Source organism: Megalops cyprinoides, chromosome 24 (genome assembly GCF_013368585.1).
Source record: "Megalops cyprinoides isolate fMegCyp1 chromosome 24, fMegCyp1.pri, whole genome shotgun sequence".
Lineage (NCBI taxonomy): Eukaryota > Metazoa > Chordata > Actinopteri > Elopiformes > Megalopidae > Megalops > Megalops cyprinoides.
Window position 1 is genome coordinate 18,972,565 of NC_050606.1, and position 15,857 is coordinate 18,988,421.

At 41.8% G+C, this 15,857-nt stretch overlaps 1 protein-coding gene across 1 annotated transcript in view; it reads right to left on the reverse strand.

Annotated features, from left to right (window-relative positions):
• Positions 1–15,857, reverse strand: part of LOC118771585 (zinc finger homeobox protein 4-like) — a 61,439-nt gene that overhangs the window by 13,065 nt on the left and 32,517 nt on the right. Inside the window, exon 4 of the mRNA XM_036519592.1 lies at positions 14,479–14,710. Within this exon, the coding sequence (XP_036375485.1) occupies positions 14,479–14,710 (232 nt within the window). The remainder of the gene's footprint in view (positions 1–14,478; positions 14,711–15,857) is intronic.

A 15,857-nucleotide genomic window follows, 5' to 3' on the forward strand; every position in this document is an offset into this window, starting at 1 on the left:
GAACTGACTCATGGAAGGAAAAAAAAAAAAAGCATGTGTGTCTCTTCAGTGAGGTAAACAGACTGCGATGTACACTTCCACCCATCAAGCGGCACAGTGGGATGCGACTTTGCAGCCTTCTGCCAAAACCACAGACAAACACCGGTGACCCCTGGAGGCCGGAGGTCGAACTGTCCCCCCGATGTGATTTTCTCAGCTGGCTGGCACTCCCTTTCATCTAAGAGAGGAAGCCAGAGGGTAAACAGTGGGGAGGCAGGGTGTTGTGGGTGAGGAGCGTGAAGGCGCTTTATCACCGAAAAACCTGCTGGATTATATGCAAGGTTCTGTAAAGGTTCTGTGAGTCATACACTCAGCAGTGAAACGTGACAGATCACACAATTCAAGCATGAAATAAAATGTGTTCATCATCAGTAAAACGTCCTGCTGAGATAACCGCCCAGCTACCAGTTTGAGTTCCCATAGTTCCATATTCATAAGTCTAGGTGAACAAGGCCCAGTTTGTATGAGCTGGATTTAGTCCACTTAGTCCCACATTTATCAGGCTCAGTGAATAGTCCAATATTTTCATTAAGAATACAGTTTGTCCCTAAGTGACTGCGCTTCTGTGACATGTCCCTTTGGAACAGTAAAAGCTTCAGACTGCTTTTAACTACCCACTGAGACACTGGCCTATTGAATACTACAACATGCTGAACACGCTGGCTAAGAAATGACTGTATATGGTTAGATGTCTTACACACTCCAAACATTTCATTGCTCACGTTTTGTATTAGGCATTTAACATGGCTCATTAGCAACTGAACCATAAGCCTCTCCAGAACATTTTAAACACCAATACCATCTTCTGTTATGTTGACACAGAGAACAATAAACATGCTGTTAACTTACACAGAATCTCTGTGCAGGAATTAAATATCAATGACTGAGTATATAACTGGTTCAGTTTTTTTTTTTTTTTTACAAAATGTGCTGTTTATAAAATGTGTTAATATAATTGATATTTTATAGTTACACCAACAAACTATTGGTGAGTGTTCATTTGTATCATATTGCTAGTGTACAATCAGCATCAGCAGCAGAAGCAGAGGCAACAGCAACAGAATACATTTCATAAAGTAAAAAAATTCAGACATAGTTTCTGTGCCCCAAGCTCTCAGGGTTGCGGTATTGAAATGTCAATACTTACACTTGTTACATGCTTTTGAGAGTGATTTTTAGATGGAAATTTACCAACAAAACTTATTCTTCTCTCAAACCTTTTATTTATTTATTTATTTATCAATTAATTTATTATTATTATTAAAGTAGTAGTAGTAGTATCAGTAGTAGTAGTAGTAGAAGTAGTATCTTTATTTTCATGCTAATTTCAAATATTAAACATGCTATTTTATCCTGTGCCTGAAGTCCTCATGATCTGCACCCTTTGGAATTCTTTCCCATGGTGCTTTTAAAGTGAACTCACATTTAACAGGACCTTTGAAATGTTATCTTCGTCTGCACTTAGCCAAAAAAGCCAGTTTAAACACCTTCAGGATAATAACCTCTCTCGACCTGCTGAGCCTCTGAACCCTCTGATCGCCACAAAAGAAAAACAACACCAATTCCCTCAGTCATTTTAGTCAACGTCAGCATATTTAAGAAGCGTTCAGATCGTATCCAGATGCTGTTAGCGTAGCATGTCTAAAACAGTAAACATCGACCTGAGGCTGCGGGCCTCCGCTGAATGCAGCTACTGGGCCAGGGAGCAGAGAATGCCTGCGCAGTCATGCACAACACCACCCCATATGCAGGTCACTTTTACGAGGCATTACTGAGTAGCTGTCCATAAACATCAGCGTCAACACACTACACTGACCTGAGGAGGGGAGGATAACTGCAGGCAAAGTTAAGAGGGTCTCTAACACCCTCACACTCCAACATTTAAAGCCTTTGCAAAGGATGGTTTGGGATCTCTCTCTGTTTAATGTGAATTTAAAGACAAAAGCCAGACCTTATTGTTGGTGTATACTGTTTCTAGAATATTATTTCTAAGTATGTACTATCTACTGATACTATGAAATGATCTGATCTGGGAAGAACTTAGGCCTTTAGGTCTCTTGAGTGTTAACATGTATGTGCTTACTCTATTCCTTGCATCAGAGAGGACATTTTTATTGGTTGTCCTAAGTGGACATATTCTTCTGAGGGCTTCAGTTGTCTCTCAGAAATAGTAATTATGTCCAGTCTGGTCGAGTGCTACGATTTGCTTGTATTTAAAGCATGATGTTCAGCCTACATTGAATTCAGTGTAATTCAGCTGATCTAACCCAATAGTTGTTTTCTTATGTCAAATGTAAAAACAACTCAGAGAACAGAATAAGTAAAACTCCTCATTATATGTAACGTGACTGCTGGAAAATCACTGGTTGCAATGGTATTCACTTCTGTGTTATGTTTCATGCCAGCAAACTGTGGAGTAAGCACCATTTTTGGGCAAACCGAGGCCATCTCGAGCCGGCATCAACACAGATATCAAATTACTCATCACTGTCCTTTCATAAAAGTGATTCAACCTGAACAGAACAACAAAGGACACTTTGTTAAACCAGCCCTTTGTTTTTGTTCAAACCCATACTTTATTTGAAAATTAGATGACTAACTCGAACAACCCTCAAACACGGGGCTTTGAAAAAAGGGCTGCTGGCAGATTTTTTTTTTGGCCTGGTCCGCAGCACTGAAAGCTGTGCAAAATGTTTGGGTGTGTTCCACAGACAGGGTTCCAGATGGCCAGAAAGCCCTCGCTTCTTTCACAACCAGGTCATTTGTATGACTAAAGCGCTAATGAAAGAGAAGGTAACCGGACACTCTCATTACATTAGGGGAAAATTGCAGGCTTCCAGGTGAAATGCCCGTATCAGCACTGTGAGGCCGGGGCTTCAGCGTTATTGTTAATTTAGCACTTATTTTCCCAGGCACAGGAACATGTTTCTCCTTGTTATTTTCCACTTTCCTGCCAGGCACCTTCAAGGGCCCTTCATTGCTTTTGAAAGATGTGTTTAATAGCGCCAGCCATTTGCACATCTCATGAATAAATATTGTGAAGATTAAAGGTTTCACATCTGCTTCATAAACAGAAAACTTGCAGTATTTCTTTCTTCCTCACAAGCATTAGGGGACTTTCCCAACAAACGGCTCCTCTAAACAAGGCAACCTTAAAATAACTACAGAGATTTGAGAAGAAGGTCAAATTCAGGGAAAGTGCTTGGTTGGACATACCAAACATCTGCAACTCAGCTTTAGGGCAGTCTGTCTGGTGCCAGTTCCAACCCTCAGCATATAACCTCCTCCTCAATTACCCTCACCAGGAGTGAACCACTCCTCATACTGAGCCACTACTCTGGGGTAAAGTTAAACATATTCTTTTCTCTTTTCTGTCACCATCGTTCAATTAAGTGTATGATGTGTCACAAACACTGATTCGTCAACCAAAAAATGTTTGGCATAATGATGCCTTTTTATGGAATGAAAGTGCCTGGCTAGACTAGCTGGCTACCAACACAGAGCAGGTATTATAAATAGCTATCTTGCTATGACAGATCAATAGAGAGACAGGTGCATAGTTAAGGCCCTAAGCTTGCATGCTGGGTACTACTAGATATAGCTATTTAGCAAGCCATAACAACTAGCGAAGTAGATACGTCCACATATACGCATAACTTATAATAATAGATGTCCCTCAGGTGTTGGCTTACAGTAGTATGAACGTCAGTTATTCAAAGCTTAATGTTTTATTTTTCCCCTAAAAATGTTTACAGGGACTGCTGGCCAAACATAAAAACAGTGATTCGTACCTGTCCTCTCAACCAATTCTATGACAGAATGACATCACTAGACATTGAAGGGGACAGAGTTAAAAATTTAAAACTCCTGCCTCCCCCCTCCCCTCTCACTTCTCCAGCTAAATGGCTGACTCAGTGAAGTACTCTGCAACAACTGAAAGGGATTTCTTCTTTTTCCAACTCTAACTTTTTTACCTTTCTGTTATTGTTTCTCCGATATTTATATAGGCCCGACTGTAAACTGTTACCTGCGTAATCATTTCATCTACATCCTATAATGTAACCCGAGCCCAGACAGGTCCCACCGTTTGCCGCTCGTTTCTGCCTCCCGCCTGTGACCTCGTTAAAAAAAAAAAAAAAAAAAAAAAAAAAGATGCCTCAGAGTCAGAGTTAATGGCCGCCCCGACGCCTCAAAAAGACATTCATCCCATTCTATTATCCTGAGTGATCAGACACAGGGCCTCCAGCATCGTGCCGGTGCGGGTGCAATCGATGCGAGAGAGCTAATGAAGTCACCAGCTGTGGCTCCGTGTCCCCGGTCAGACCTATCGGACGGGCCTGTCACGCCGCAAGCCCTCCGCCTGACAAACACGGTCCGTGCCTGCGATGCTCGTATGTAAACTGAAACAATTCAGAGAAATCCAATCCCATCTTTCACTTACTGACATACTTATATATTAATAAAAATTTAAAATATGTAATCAAAGGGAACTGGAAGGGGGGCAATCACAGGTTAAAAAAACACACAAACATTAAATATACAAAAAATCATTTAAAATCATGTATTGACAAAAAGGAGGCAAATATGTTGCTCCTTCTCTATATGTATGTGACACTGTACACTAGCTATACACACACACACACACACACACACACACACACTACATGCCATACAAGTTCCACATTATCCATTAGCGGAGGGAATATATGCCAGACAAAAGGACAGAAATGGAGAAATGTGAGATGAATGATCATTTGCTAATTAAATAACAGTACAATAATATTTTCTCTTTTCTCCCAACCGTTTCCTTACAATAACACAGGCTCATTTCCTCTAACCAAACGTGGGTGACGACATCTGGAGGAGAACCAAGTCGCAAAACGAAGAGCCAGGGCAATGTCTGCTGCTCTAAAAATACAAAATCTTTATATATATTTCATGTTATCTGTTTATCCCCAAGTGTGTGCAGTGGGACAGTACTGTGAAAAACCATAAACACTTTCACCTCTTGCATTATGTTTTTCTTATCGTTCTTCATTACAGGGGGAAAAAATTAAACATTGCTCTAAGTCAGTGTCCTATCCAATCACAAGTAATAACCCAGTGTTCTTTTGAAGTAGCTTATAATTATATCCCACCCATTACTGTAATGTATATGACTATCATTATGGTTTTTTTCCATGTCTATTACTAACGTTGCAGTGAATTAAATTCTTTGTTCTGTTGTTTTGACTTGGTCGTGTTCTTATGCATCACTAGCTAACATCCTAGCAGCCACAAGCAGCCTGGTTCCTTCCACCTACACCAAGCCAAACTCACGATTCAAATGACAACCTTTCACCCCTTTGTGGGCTTTCTGTGAACCTGGCAACCCTTCAGTTTGGAATCTGCATTGCAGGGATGGTATTGGATGACTGAGAAATAACAGAAGTACTGCCAGCCTTCTAGCTTCTTAAAAACACACAAAAATGTCTACCAACTGCCAAAGTGAGGTCATATAAGCTGAAAGGCCTCCAAAAAAGACCTTTACAAAGCAGTACCAGCAGGCATTTGGGTTGAAAAGAGATTTTTCAGGAAAAAAGAGGCACTGCTCTTCTACCTTTTGTCTGTGCCAAAACTGTGCTTGTTGCCACCTCTCCATCAGGATTGAGCCCTGTCTATTTTAACCTTGGACATGTGCAAACCTGTACCTGCAGCTTAGCTCAGCTGCTATCGGGCTTTCACATTAACAGTTCTTTTCTTTTTTCTTTGAAATTCATACCTTTCAGTCACAGCAATCCTTTCTGAAAAAAAAAAAAACCAAACCATAATTCAGGTTCTCTCATAATTCAGGGTTATCCAAGCATAACATCCATTGAATTGTGATTACACATTTTATTTCCTGTTTTACATGCCAGCAGATTCACACGTCTCTGTGCTGATGTAGCACTCCATACCCATAAGACCCAAACACCAATGACTATAAAATATGACTGTATTTACTGCATTTAAACAGCTGACAGCCAATGAAACCACTACAAATATGTGTTCTACTGCAGCATCCCACCGTGCTTGGCCAGTGACAAGCTAGGTGGACAAGTTGGCATTGACTGACAGTTTTTAGATAACACAAAAGTCAATTTTGCATTGAAATATTTTCAGAAAGGGGGGGGGGGGGACAAATAAGGAAAAAGGAGCTCAAAGCATAACTGACAAATTTATTAACATTAAGCAAACAATTTTGTGTGTGTGTTATGGGGTGGGGGACTGGGGGAGATTTCCCTGCTGGCGTAATCAGGACACGTCTTTTGGAGCTCAGTGATGTTTTAAATCTGGTCTCTCTAACACTGATCCTCAAAGACACTAAACTGTCTATCTTGCCGACTAGCGGCTCAAGCTAAAGTTTATCATTTAACACTTAATCAATGGGAACTTAAACCCCCAGAAGCCTCATTTAATCAGGGTGTGTATTAGCATTGCTCACCTTCTCCTGGCTTTATTTTCACAGAGCCACCACAAGCGACTTCTGCACAGGTTGTTCCCTAACACGGGTGGTGCTTTTTTGTCTTTCATAAACTAAATACTAAAATTTAACATTAATTTCTTTAAGATGAATTTAAGATTGATTTTAAAATCCTATTGGATGCACACATTAAATGAAGATGGATAAACTATGGATTCTTCAGAGAACTAATATCACTGCAGTATCTCTAATTTCCTTTCAGTTGGAGCATTCTAGGCTACAATGAGACATTTCTCAATATCATAATTAGTGTTCAGATAAATAAAAAGGAAAAAAGGACATATGGATTAAAACTAAATGAATACATATATAAACATATGAAATTACAACAAATAGCAGTCAAGCACTGGCAACAAATGCAGTCTAAACTCTCTTTAATATACAGCCAGTTCCGCCCAATACTGTTTAACTCACGTTCCAAATAACGGCATTAGCCTCTGCAGGCTTTCTATCACCACAGAAGCTCAAGCCTTTATCCTCACGGTCTATTTCTTGGGTCCCAGATCAAAGGTGCCCTTTGCTCCGCGTTATGAGAGAAGCAATTACACAAAAGAGCGTGACGCCGTTATTTCTAATCGAAAACTACTGGAATTCCGCACGTCAGGTGGCTCACAACGGCATTTCTGCGGCGCCGTCAGATTTGTAAACACTCCATGCGCGCCCAAAAAGTGAGAGCAATCTCTTTATCACGGGCTGGGATGAGATACGCAATAAGTCTTTGCACCGATTTAACATTTTCTCGTTGCGTCAAATATACAAAAAGCAATGAGAAAACACAGCAGGTTAACGTATTTGTACATCAGGTTTCTCCTTCTAGACATCTGAAACAACACCTCTTACTTCCATCTGTCTAGAGAACATGGGAAAGTCTGTGCTGACATAATTCATTGGCACATTATCAACAAGCCCGTAGTAAACCTTTGAAGGCGGTTATGTGAAAAGCGCCTATAGTTTATTTTTGTGCCTTTGTCCACCTCCTGTGAGCTGAGAACATGAAATGGCACAGTACTTGTCAAACGCTATAGGGCTACGGGGCAGTTTTAATTATGCATTTCAAACAGAACACACAGAGTCAAAACTGTAAGTGTTAAAATGCAGCTCATTATCTTAAAAGCAGAAGGAGAAAGCCCACAGTTCAAGGAACATTCATTTTACTTCCATCCAATAAACTAAAAGTGGCATGGCTTTTACCTAACTTTAAATATGGTTCTACATTTTGCTATTCATTCTGACCCTGCTAATTGACCACCACCTATACCACTACCTATAAATGGCTACCTAATTGACCACCACCTTATACCACTACCTATAAATGGCTTTAAAATTCTGGGATGGAAAATGCTGAATAAATACAAGACAGTATGATTTTATTTGTTACCACAGACAGATATAGTTAATCTCACATTCTGTAAACCTGATTTTGATATGTAATAAACATGCACAAAATGATTTACTGAGTTGAGTTCTCACAGTATCAAAGTCAATAGTGTACATACATCTGTGTGTGTGTGTGTGTGTGTGTGTGTGTGTGTGTGTGTGTATTATATATATATATATATATATATATATATATATATATATATATATATATATATATAAACTGTGTGTCTTAATAGTACTACATCATCCACTGTTAAAACAATTTGTCCTACAGAGACTTGAACACAGGCCAGAATTTCCATTCATTGATTTCCGCTGCTGGGAATCTCCCCCAGCTTTGATATAAATGCAGACTCTCAGTGTAGGAGGAGAGGCTGAGCTAAAACCAGAGAATCATTGCATTCCCATTAATATCAGCGGTACAGGGGTAAACAGACCAGGTCATTACCTTTATTCACTGCTCCCCCTCCAAAGCCTCACACAGATGCACAGGCTTAAAGCCATTATTTATCTGCACCATGTCAGTATGTATTCTTGATAATAAAAGATATTAGGAGACCGCTAACTGGGGCGCTACTGATAGTGTCAGACAGCTATCTCTATTTTTACTGAAACAGAACGCACTCTCAGTGCATCTCTAGTGCGCCATCAACACACTGACTCTCATAAAATCAAGGAAACATATTTCATATTTCCAAGGTATTTCCATCAACAGGAAACTTGTCTGCAAACAGAATGTGTTGATATTAAAATTACTTTAAAAATTATCACAATTTAATCTGTTTAGGTGCCATATACTTAGCAACAGACCACTAATCTCCGCTGATCAGAGTGTATCACAGTTAAAACAAATGACAGAGTAATGCTGTAATGTTTGTCAGTTTGAATTTGTGAAGCAAATACTGAAGATAAGAAAAGACAATATTCGCAAGATCATGGAAAAAACAGGGCACATATTCTCTTTTTTGTGGTACGATAACAGCAAAGATATTTCCACATGAAAGCGGGGATAAAAGAATGACTAACTTGCAGCTTTAATCTCAAATTTCCAAAGATGTTCCCCTGGGGGCTTAGAGAGCAACAGTTGCCAAATGAAGGCCTTTGAGGTTAAAAGGAACCTAAAGCCCTCCTCTAAACATTGAAACCCAGGGAATGTATTTGGTTGGGTGTATTAAGTATTTACATATGGGTCATTTACATTGCCCATTTATTTGGTGGGGGGAGGGGGGCAGTTTTTTTTTTTTTTTTTTTTTGGGGGGGGGGGGGGGGGGTAGTTTATATCAAGCTAAGCATAAATTAACAGTTTCATTTTCCAGACCTATAATAATTTATTTGTTCCTGGAAACTTTGGATTCGGTATAATTCCAAGCATAATGAAACATGGCAGTGTTCTCTTTTTTGATAGAGAGAGAGAGAGAGAGGGAGAGAGAGGGAGAGAGGGAGAGAGAGGGAGAGAGGGAGAGAGAGGGAGAGAGAGAGAGAGAGAGAGAGAGAGAGATAGAGAGAATAAGATACCGTTGGTGCGTTTTGTGTTGTGCTGCTAGTACAAATCCAAAATGTCCGACAAAGGCGCTTTTGCTTTCCGCCAGCTTGCAGCTGATGAAGACCTCTACGTGCACGAGAATCTCTCTGCAAACACAGCGCGCGCGCATTTTATGAGCCGGTACATTTTATTAAGCATGAAGTCCTCTAGTCTGGTAATTATTCATAACTTCGCACAGACTGATTACGACTGGCAGGTTAAGGAATAGGAGACGCAAATTGAACCGACAAGGCAGCGCAGCCCTGATAGACGCATTCATCACTGGAAGACTCGCCGGACTGTGAGCGCCGTTTAATAAGCAATGAATATTACCGCACCGGCCTTCTGCCATCGCAGCCACAGGCATGACATGCTAAGTACAACATGTCAAAAGCTAATTCACAAGAAACGCCAGTGTTAGAAATGAACCGGTTTCGTAACGAAATGAGTACAACGCTGGTTGACTGACGCGGTAAACAGAGGGACATATAAAAATGTCCTTTTATTAGGATGAGCGTTTCCCATCAGTAGCTCCTGCCATCCCTGCAATTAAGCTCCCTTGTCAGCCACAATGCGATGGCAATCTACTATCTCTTTATACATGCGACTTCTGAAAATTTAAAACACGTTCCCTCCAGTGATGATTTAAAAAAAAAAAAATACGGTAAGTACACTCTTCTCGGTTTGATGAATCAGCCATACTTAATGCCGCCTGTGTGCTGGAGACAGGAGATGAATACATTCTCCTGCAGCTATAGGGGAGAACTCATCAACCACAGCCTCCCAGGGCTTGGAGCAGCAGCCGTCTGCAGATTGCCTTCTTCAGACCCGGCACTCGTTTAAAGTGGGAGGAATCTGACGGAGGCTCTTTTATTAATTCACATGCATCAGCGGAGTTCAAATGAAGCAATAGCCGAGAGTAAATTCGCAAGTCTGTTTAAAGGTCACCATACACAGAGCTTCCTCTACTACGCACAAACATACGTATAACAAACAAGTCATTGCAGTTAAAGAAAAAATGGGTGCCATTTAGATTTTCTTTTTAATGTTTTTATTCTTTCATTTATTCACCTATATATTTCATCATTCGATATGTTTTTTTAATCCACAATATACAGTAATCCACACATTTGGTGCGCAGTATCCGAGCTATTAAACAGCTAATTCCGTAATATCTGCTGTTACAAGTTCTACGATAGAAACCAGGCACCTGTAACAGGCAGCAGTCGTACCAACCTGAAATGAACTGCCTTCTTCCCTAACTAAAACGTACCTTACAACACGTGCTAAAAGAACATGACAGCAGCGCTTAGCTCCACTTTGCAGCTGGTTGATTACTGGCCTTTCTGACATCCGTTAAAGCTGCGAGCCTTCCTAGGCTTACAGAAGATCCGGCTTTGCCATGGATAATCAATAACCGCATCGATTCTGCGCTCTCGCATGACCGATGCGGTGCAGGGAGACAAATTTATAAAGATATAGAATTGTAATTGAACACGAAGACTGAAATATTGGATAAACGTTCCACGTAAAGGTCTTACATAAATACACAAATACGGTAAAAAAAAATGTATTTTGAAGTGTATATACCTCCTTGAAACACGGGTAAAAATGCAGTTTAGTTGATTTTAACAAGACTAATACGTTTCAAAAATGTGACCTTGGGGATGGGTGGGATACGGAGTGAAACTGAGGAGAAGTGGGGCGACGGCACGCTGGCAGAGAACGGTCCAGCTGTCTGCTGTGGTGGCAGGCCGTGTCCTCAGAACACAGCCAGCGCATGGCAGGAGACTGGGTCAGTCTTTTGTCTGACAGGTGAATGCCATGTGGATCAGCTTCCCTTCTCTCTGATTGGGGGTTCCATATTCATCTTTCAGACAAAATTGGTGTCTGAACACTGTGGCACCAGAATGCACAGTGCGCCCTCCATAAAACAATGAATTTACCTTAACAAGGACTTAGCATATTCCTGATTTAGGCAGTTAGTTCTTTGCTAGCTCACCAAGCTACTGAAATAGTTCCTTTTTCTCCTCATCTCTTCTTCAACTAGAAAGTAGGTAATATGAATTCATAAGAGGTTTAGTTTAATCATGTACTGATATAAATACACTTTCTACAAGGGTTAATGCCTGCTAATGTCAGTGATGTCAGTACTAGGCAATTTTCAAAATGAACGTAAATCTGTTCAGATGGAAGTCTGCACAAACTACACAGACACCTCTGGGAAGGTGCACACTGCATTTTAGACAGCACTCAGACTTGCGGGGGGAAAATATCAGAAAGTGAAGGAAAGAAAGAATGGCATCATATTGCAAGTAAGAAAAAATCATGGCAGCAGTCAAGTATGTTAATGTGGATATTGTTCGCATTTTCAGCAAATTACAGCTGTCATTGGGCAAAAATGGTCTATGAAAACATGAGGGAACAATTTAGCTTTAATACTCCTCTTTTCCGGAGGGATAGCTTACTGATAGAAACCAGTCGAGTCAGGGGTACTCCTACAGTTTACGAGATCACGGCTGGACTTTTTCAGGGAACAAAAGTCACATTTAGTACACAGAAATCTTAGTGCTTAAGGTACAGTATATTTTTTGGCTCTGTCAGCTCTTACGGTTGCAAGGATTAATTATAACAGATGTAAATGGAATTATTTAAAATGAATGGAATATCAAGCCCTTTCTACGTACATATGTGTTTTATTCATTCACATATGTTTTACATATGAAATGCTAATACATGCATATATACATTAAGTATGTGACAACATGTGGTTGGGCAATAGAATATATCATATACATTAAGGCAACTAATATTAAGAACCTTCACAGTCACTCAACTCAAAATCCCTTTCTTCCTTTACATTTATGACTGATTGACACACCACTGAATGGCAGCATTCAGTTTGTAAAGAGTTTCACAACACTGTGTGCTGTTGCAAGAATTTGAAAAAGCACAGATCTAAAGGCACTTTTAACTGTACACAGACTCACCACAACACAGCACAAGAAACTACAAAATGGTAGGATGAAGAGAAAAGAAACACTGAGGCCAGTGTTCTGTAGTTGTTGGCAAACGCGTTCACATTTGAATAGCTTACACAGCGAGGTGGGGGCACGCATTCACAGTATACAATAGTAAGTGTGGCACATTGTAATCATATAATCATTTCAATCACTGGCTGTATGACCGTAATAAAAAAGGATTTCCTCAAGCCACATCGGCTCAGAGGAAACAAAGGCTCCGGGCAGCCATGCCATGCTTTTTCAGAGTTAAAAATGCAGGCAGCCAAGGCATTGTGCCGCTCCGTCCCCGCAGTCTGGCAAGCCTTTGTTCAAGTCCATCTCAGACTGAGCTAATCGCTCTTCTTTTCAGCCGTAGCGTTTGTGTGTGTGTGTGTGTGTGTGTGTGCGCGCACGTGTGTGCGCGCATGCATGTGTGGTGTAGAGAGGGTCGTCTGTGTGCTTAGACATGATTACTTCCAAAAGATTCCATCTTATTTTCAATTTGCAAGGACGATCACCTACAGGACAGGCTGCGGCCTGCCTGTGTGCATGGTCGAGCCTGTGAGGCAATTTACAGCTGGCCTGCAGTTTCGCTCCTCAGACACAGCATTGTCTCCCTCACCGAACCCTCCCACTACCCCCACCCCTCCCCGAAAAAAGACTTCAGCAGTGAACAAGTGAGACTCTACAGCAAAATGCTCTGGCCTTCACTTTGAAAAGTTAATTGAAATAACTGTATTTTGTCTTCACAGCATTATGGAATGAGAAAGACGTGTATGAGATAATAATTTACAAATCAGATGGCGAAGACTAAAAATGTGCATCTGACAGCAGGACATCTAAGAGTGTGTGATTTTTCACTTTCAAAAAACGCCTGTCCACCTCCCGGAAAGAGAGACTGCTGGTGGGAGGGATGTGCCTTTAATGTGAGATATTGATTTATCTGATTTTCGCTCCGATACACCCGGGCAATGACCCACCTTTGATCTGGTTATAATTAAAGCCAAACGCGCAGCCGTCTTGTTTAATTCTGAAACGGGTAGTTTCACCGTTGAAAGGTTTGCATGTGGTTCTCAGCTCACGACCATCTGTTTCTGGCTTCGGTATATAAACACAGCGCTCTGGGGAATGGAGATTAATTCGGTTTTGGAATGCCGCTCAAAACCTGTTAGCCGTCTCCCTCGACCTGGTCGGGTGAAGCTAAAACCAATTAAACCGTTCATTTTGCAAAGTAACGTTAACGTCTGAATTGCTATATAATGGCCCCTGACTTGGTCCGCCATTTAAAAACATTTAATCGCTCTCACATAAAACCATCAGTATCTTTGTTACTTTGTGTGTGTGTGTGTGTGTGTGTGTGTGTGTCTGTGCGCGTCTCTGAATCTTTTACAGATGCGTTACACTTAGTTACTGGCAGAGGAGGAACACAAATGAAAGCCAAATTGCTTCGGTCATGAGAAAGGAAATTAAAGCTCACTCTGGGGGGAAAGAGTTTAACTGTGGGATCCTCCCGAGATAGAGTTTCATAACCTCATGTGCGCCTGCTAAAGATGTCACTGCATGCGGTACGGCGCGTCTTCCCGATGCTGAAAAAAAACCACGACACAATAACAGCCTTAATGGGAACAGCGTGTTCGTTCTGAGGGAGGCCGGGACGTCTGGCGCGTTATGAGATGTGTCCGGGTTCTGAAAAGGCGCAGAGGACTGTCCCAGGTGTGGAAGGAGGGACGACGGTTTGGGGGCACGAAATCTGACACGCAATCAGCAGGTTGCAAGCTCCAAGCCTGGGCACTGCTGTGCCCCGCAGAAATGCAGCTATTACAGAATACGTAATGTGCGAACCTTTAAACAGTACAAGTCACCTTGGATAAGGGTTTCACTTACCAAAGAAATAACCGACACCCTATTTCAAGACAGCCCCACCTAAAATGCTCCTGCTATGTAAATGGTTAATATGCAAAAACAGTTGCTGCATAAAATTACTTGCTTGGCGTTTTAGGAAAGTTAAAGGTAAACAGCCCCCATTCGCTCACCAGGTTCCTTGGGCGGACAGTCTCTGACGAAGAAAAGGTCGCCCGGGTCGTCTGCCTCCAACCCCACCCCCTGCCGCCGCAGCTGCAGCTTCCGCAAGCCCTCGGCCTGCTGGTGCCTGACGGAGCGCAGGTGCTGTGCCAGGTGGAGCTTGGTTTCGGCAGAGTAGTCACACAGGGCGCAGTAGAAGTAGCAGGACTCTGCGTTCAGGGCGCTCTCCTGTTTCTGCAGATGCTAGGAAAGGAAGTATAGCAGTGAACACCGACACTCAAAAAAAGAAACCAACACACATAATGTCACACTGGTATCACACACCATACACACCCTCAGACATTTACTTCCTGAATCACCTTTTGAACATAAAACGTAATCCTCCTCTCTTTGTCACATCAATGATATTGACAAGTCAATGTCACACCGGGCCCTTTTCGAAAATAAATGGCTCAGATCTGAAATTGGTTCCCTAAAAAAGATCGCACTAGTCCCTTCGTATAGTGTGGTATAATCTGGGACAGAATGCGTCTGTTCGTTTTGCATACAAGATTAACATGAGCACAACAACGATGGAATCACACATCATGATAACTGGGGGGGGGGGGGGGGGGGGGGGGGAGCAAGATTTAAAACAAAAGCTCCTGAATGCTAAAAATCTCCTGTGCATGCATGCTTGTGTGTGTGTGTGTGTGTGTGTGTGTGTGTGTGTTCGTTGCATGTGACCATTAGGCACCGTATGTTTGTGTGTGCATTAATGTGCGCATGTAAATGCATGTATTTGTAGTGTGGTAATGAGTGCCTGTTTACGCGTGTGCGTAGTGTATGTGCAAATTGCATTTTGTTCTCCGCCTCACTAACGCACCGTACACAGCGGGTCTCTTGAATCCCCTTCGCCCTCTGCACTGCCGGCCTTAATGGGAGCTGCATCAGTATTAAGAAGCCGCCTTGGATAAGAAGACCCATGAAGGGAATATTCGTGTCTCGCAAGCGATGACATTCAGAGGAGGCCGCTCACTCCCCCCCTGGGCAGAAAGAGGTTTCGGAGTGGGTCCTCCGTTTTCACAGGCTAATGACCAGAGACCAACAAAAAAAAAAAAAACAAGAACCAAGAGCTCCGCCTCCTTTGTTCGACCTCTTGAAAACAACACATGAAAAAACAGGCAGAAAAGCAGGCCCTGGCCGTCTCAAGAGCCTGCAGATGTGAACACATTAGGATTAACGGTCCCAGATAAATAGATTCTTTCAATGACTGGGATTAGCGTCATGGCACCAGTGGCGACGCGCACACACGGCCTCTTTCGGCTTCACTTACATGGCTTTCTCACGCCTCCGCTCAGTCAGGAACTTGCTAGGAGCCGCTAAATTGTCCTTAAGTTTTAATTAAGCT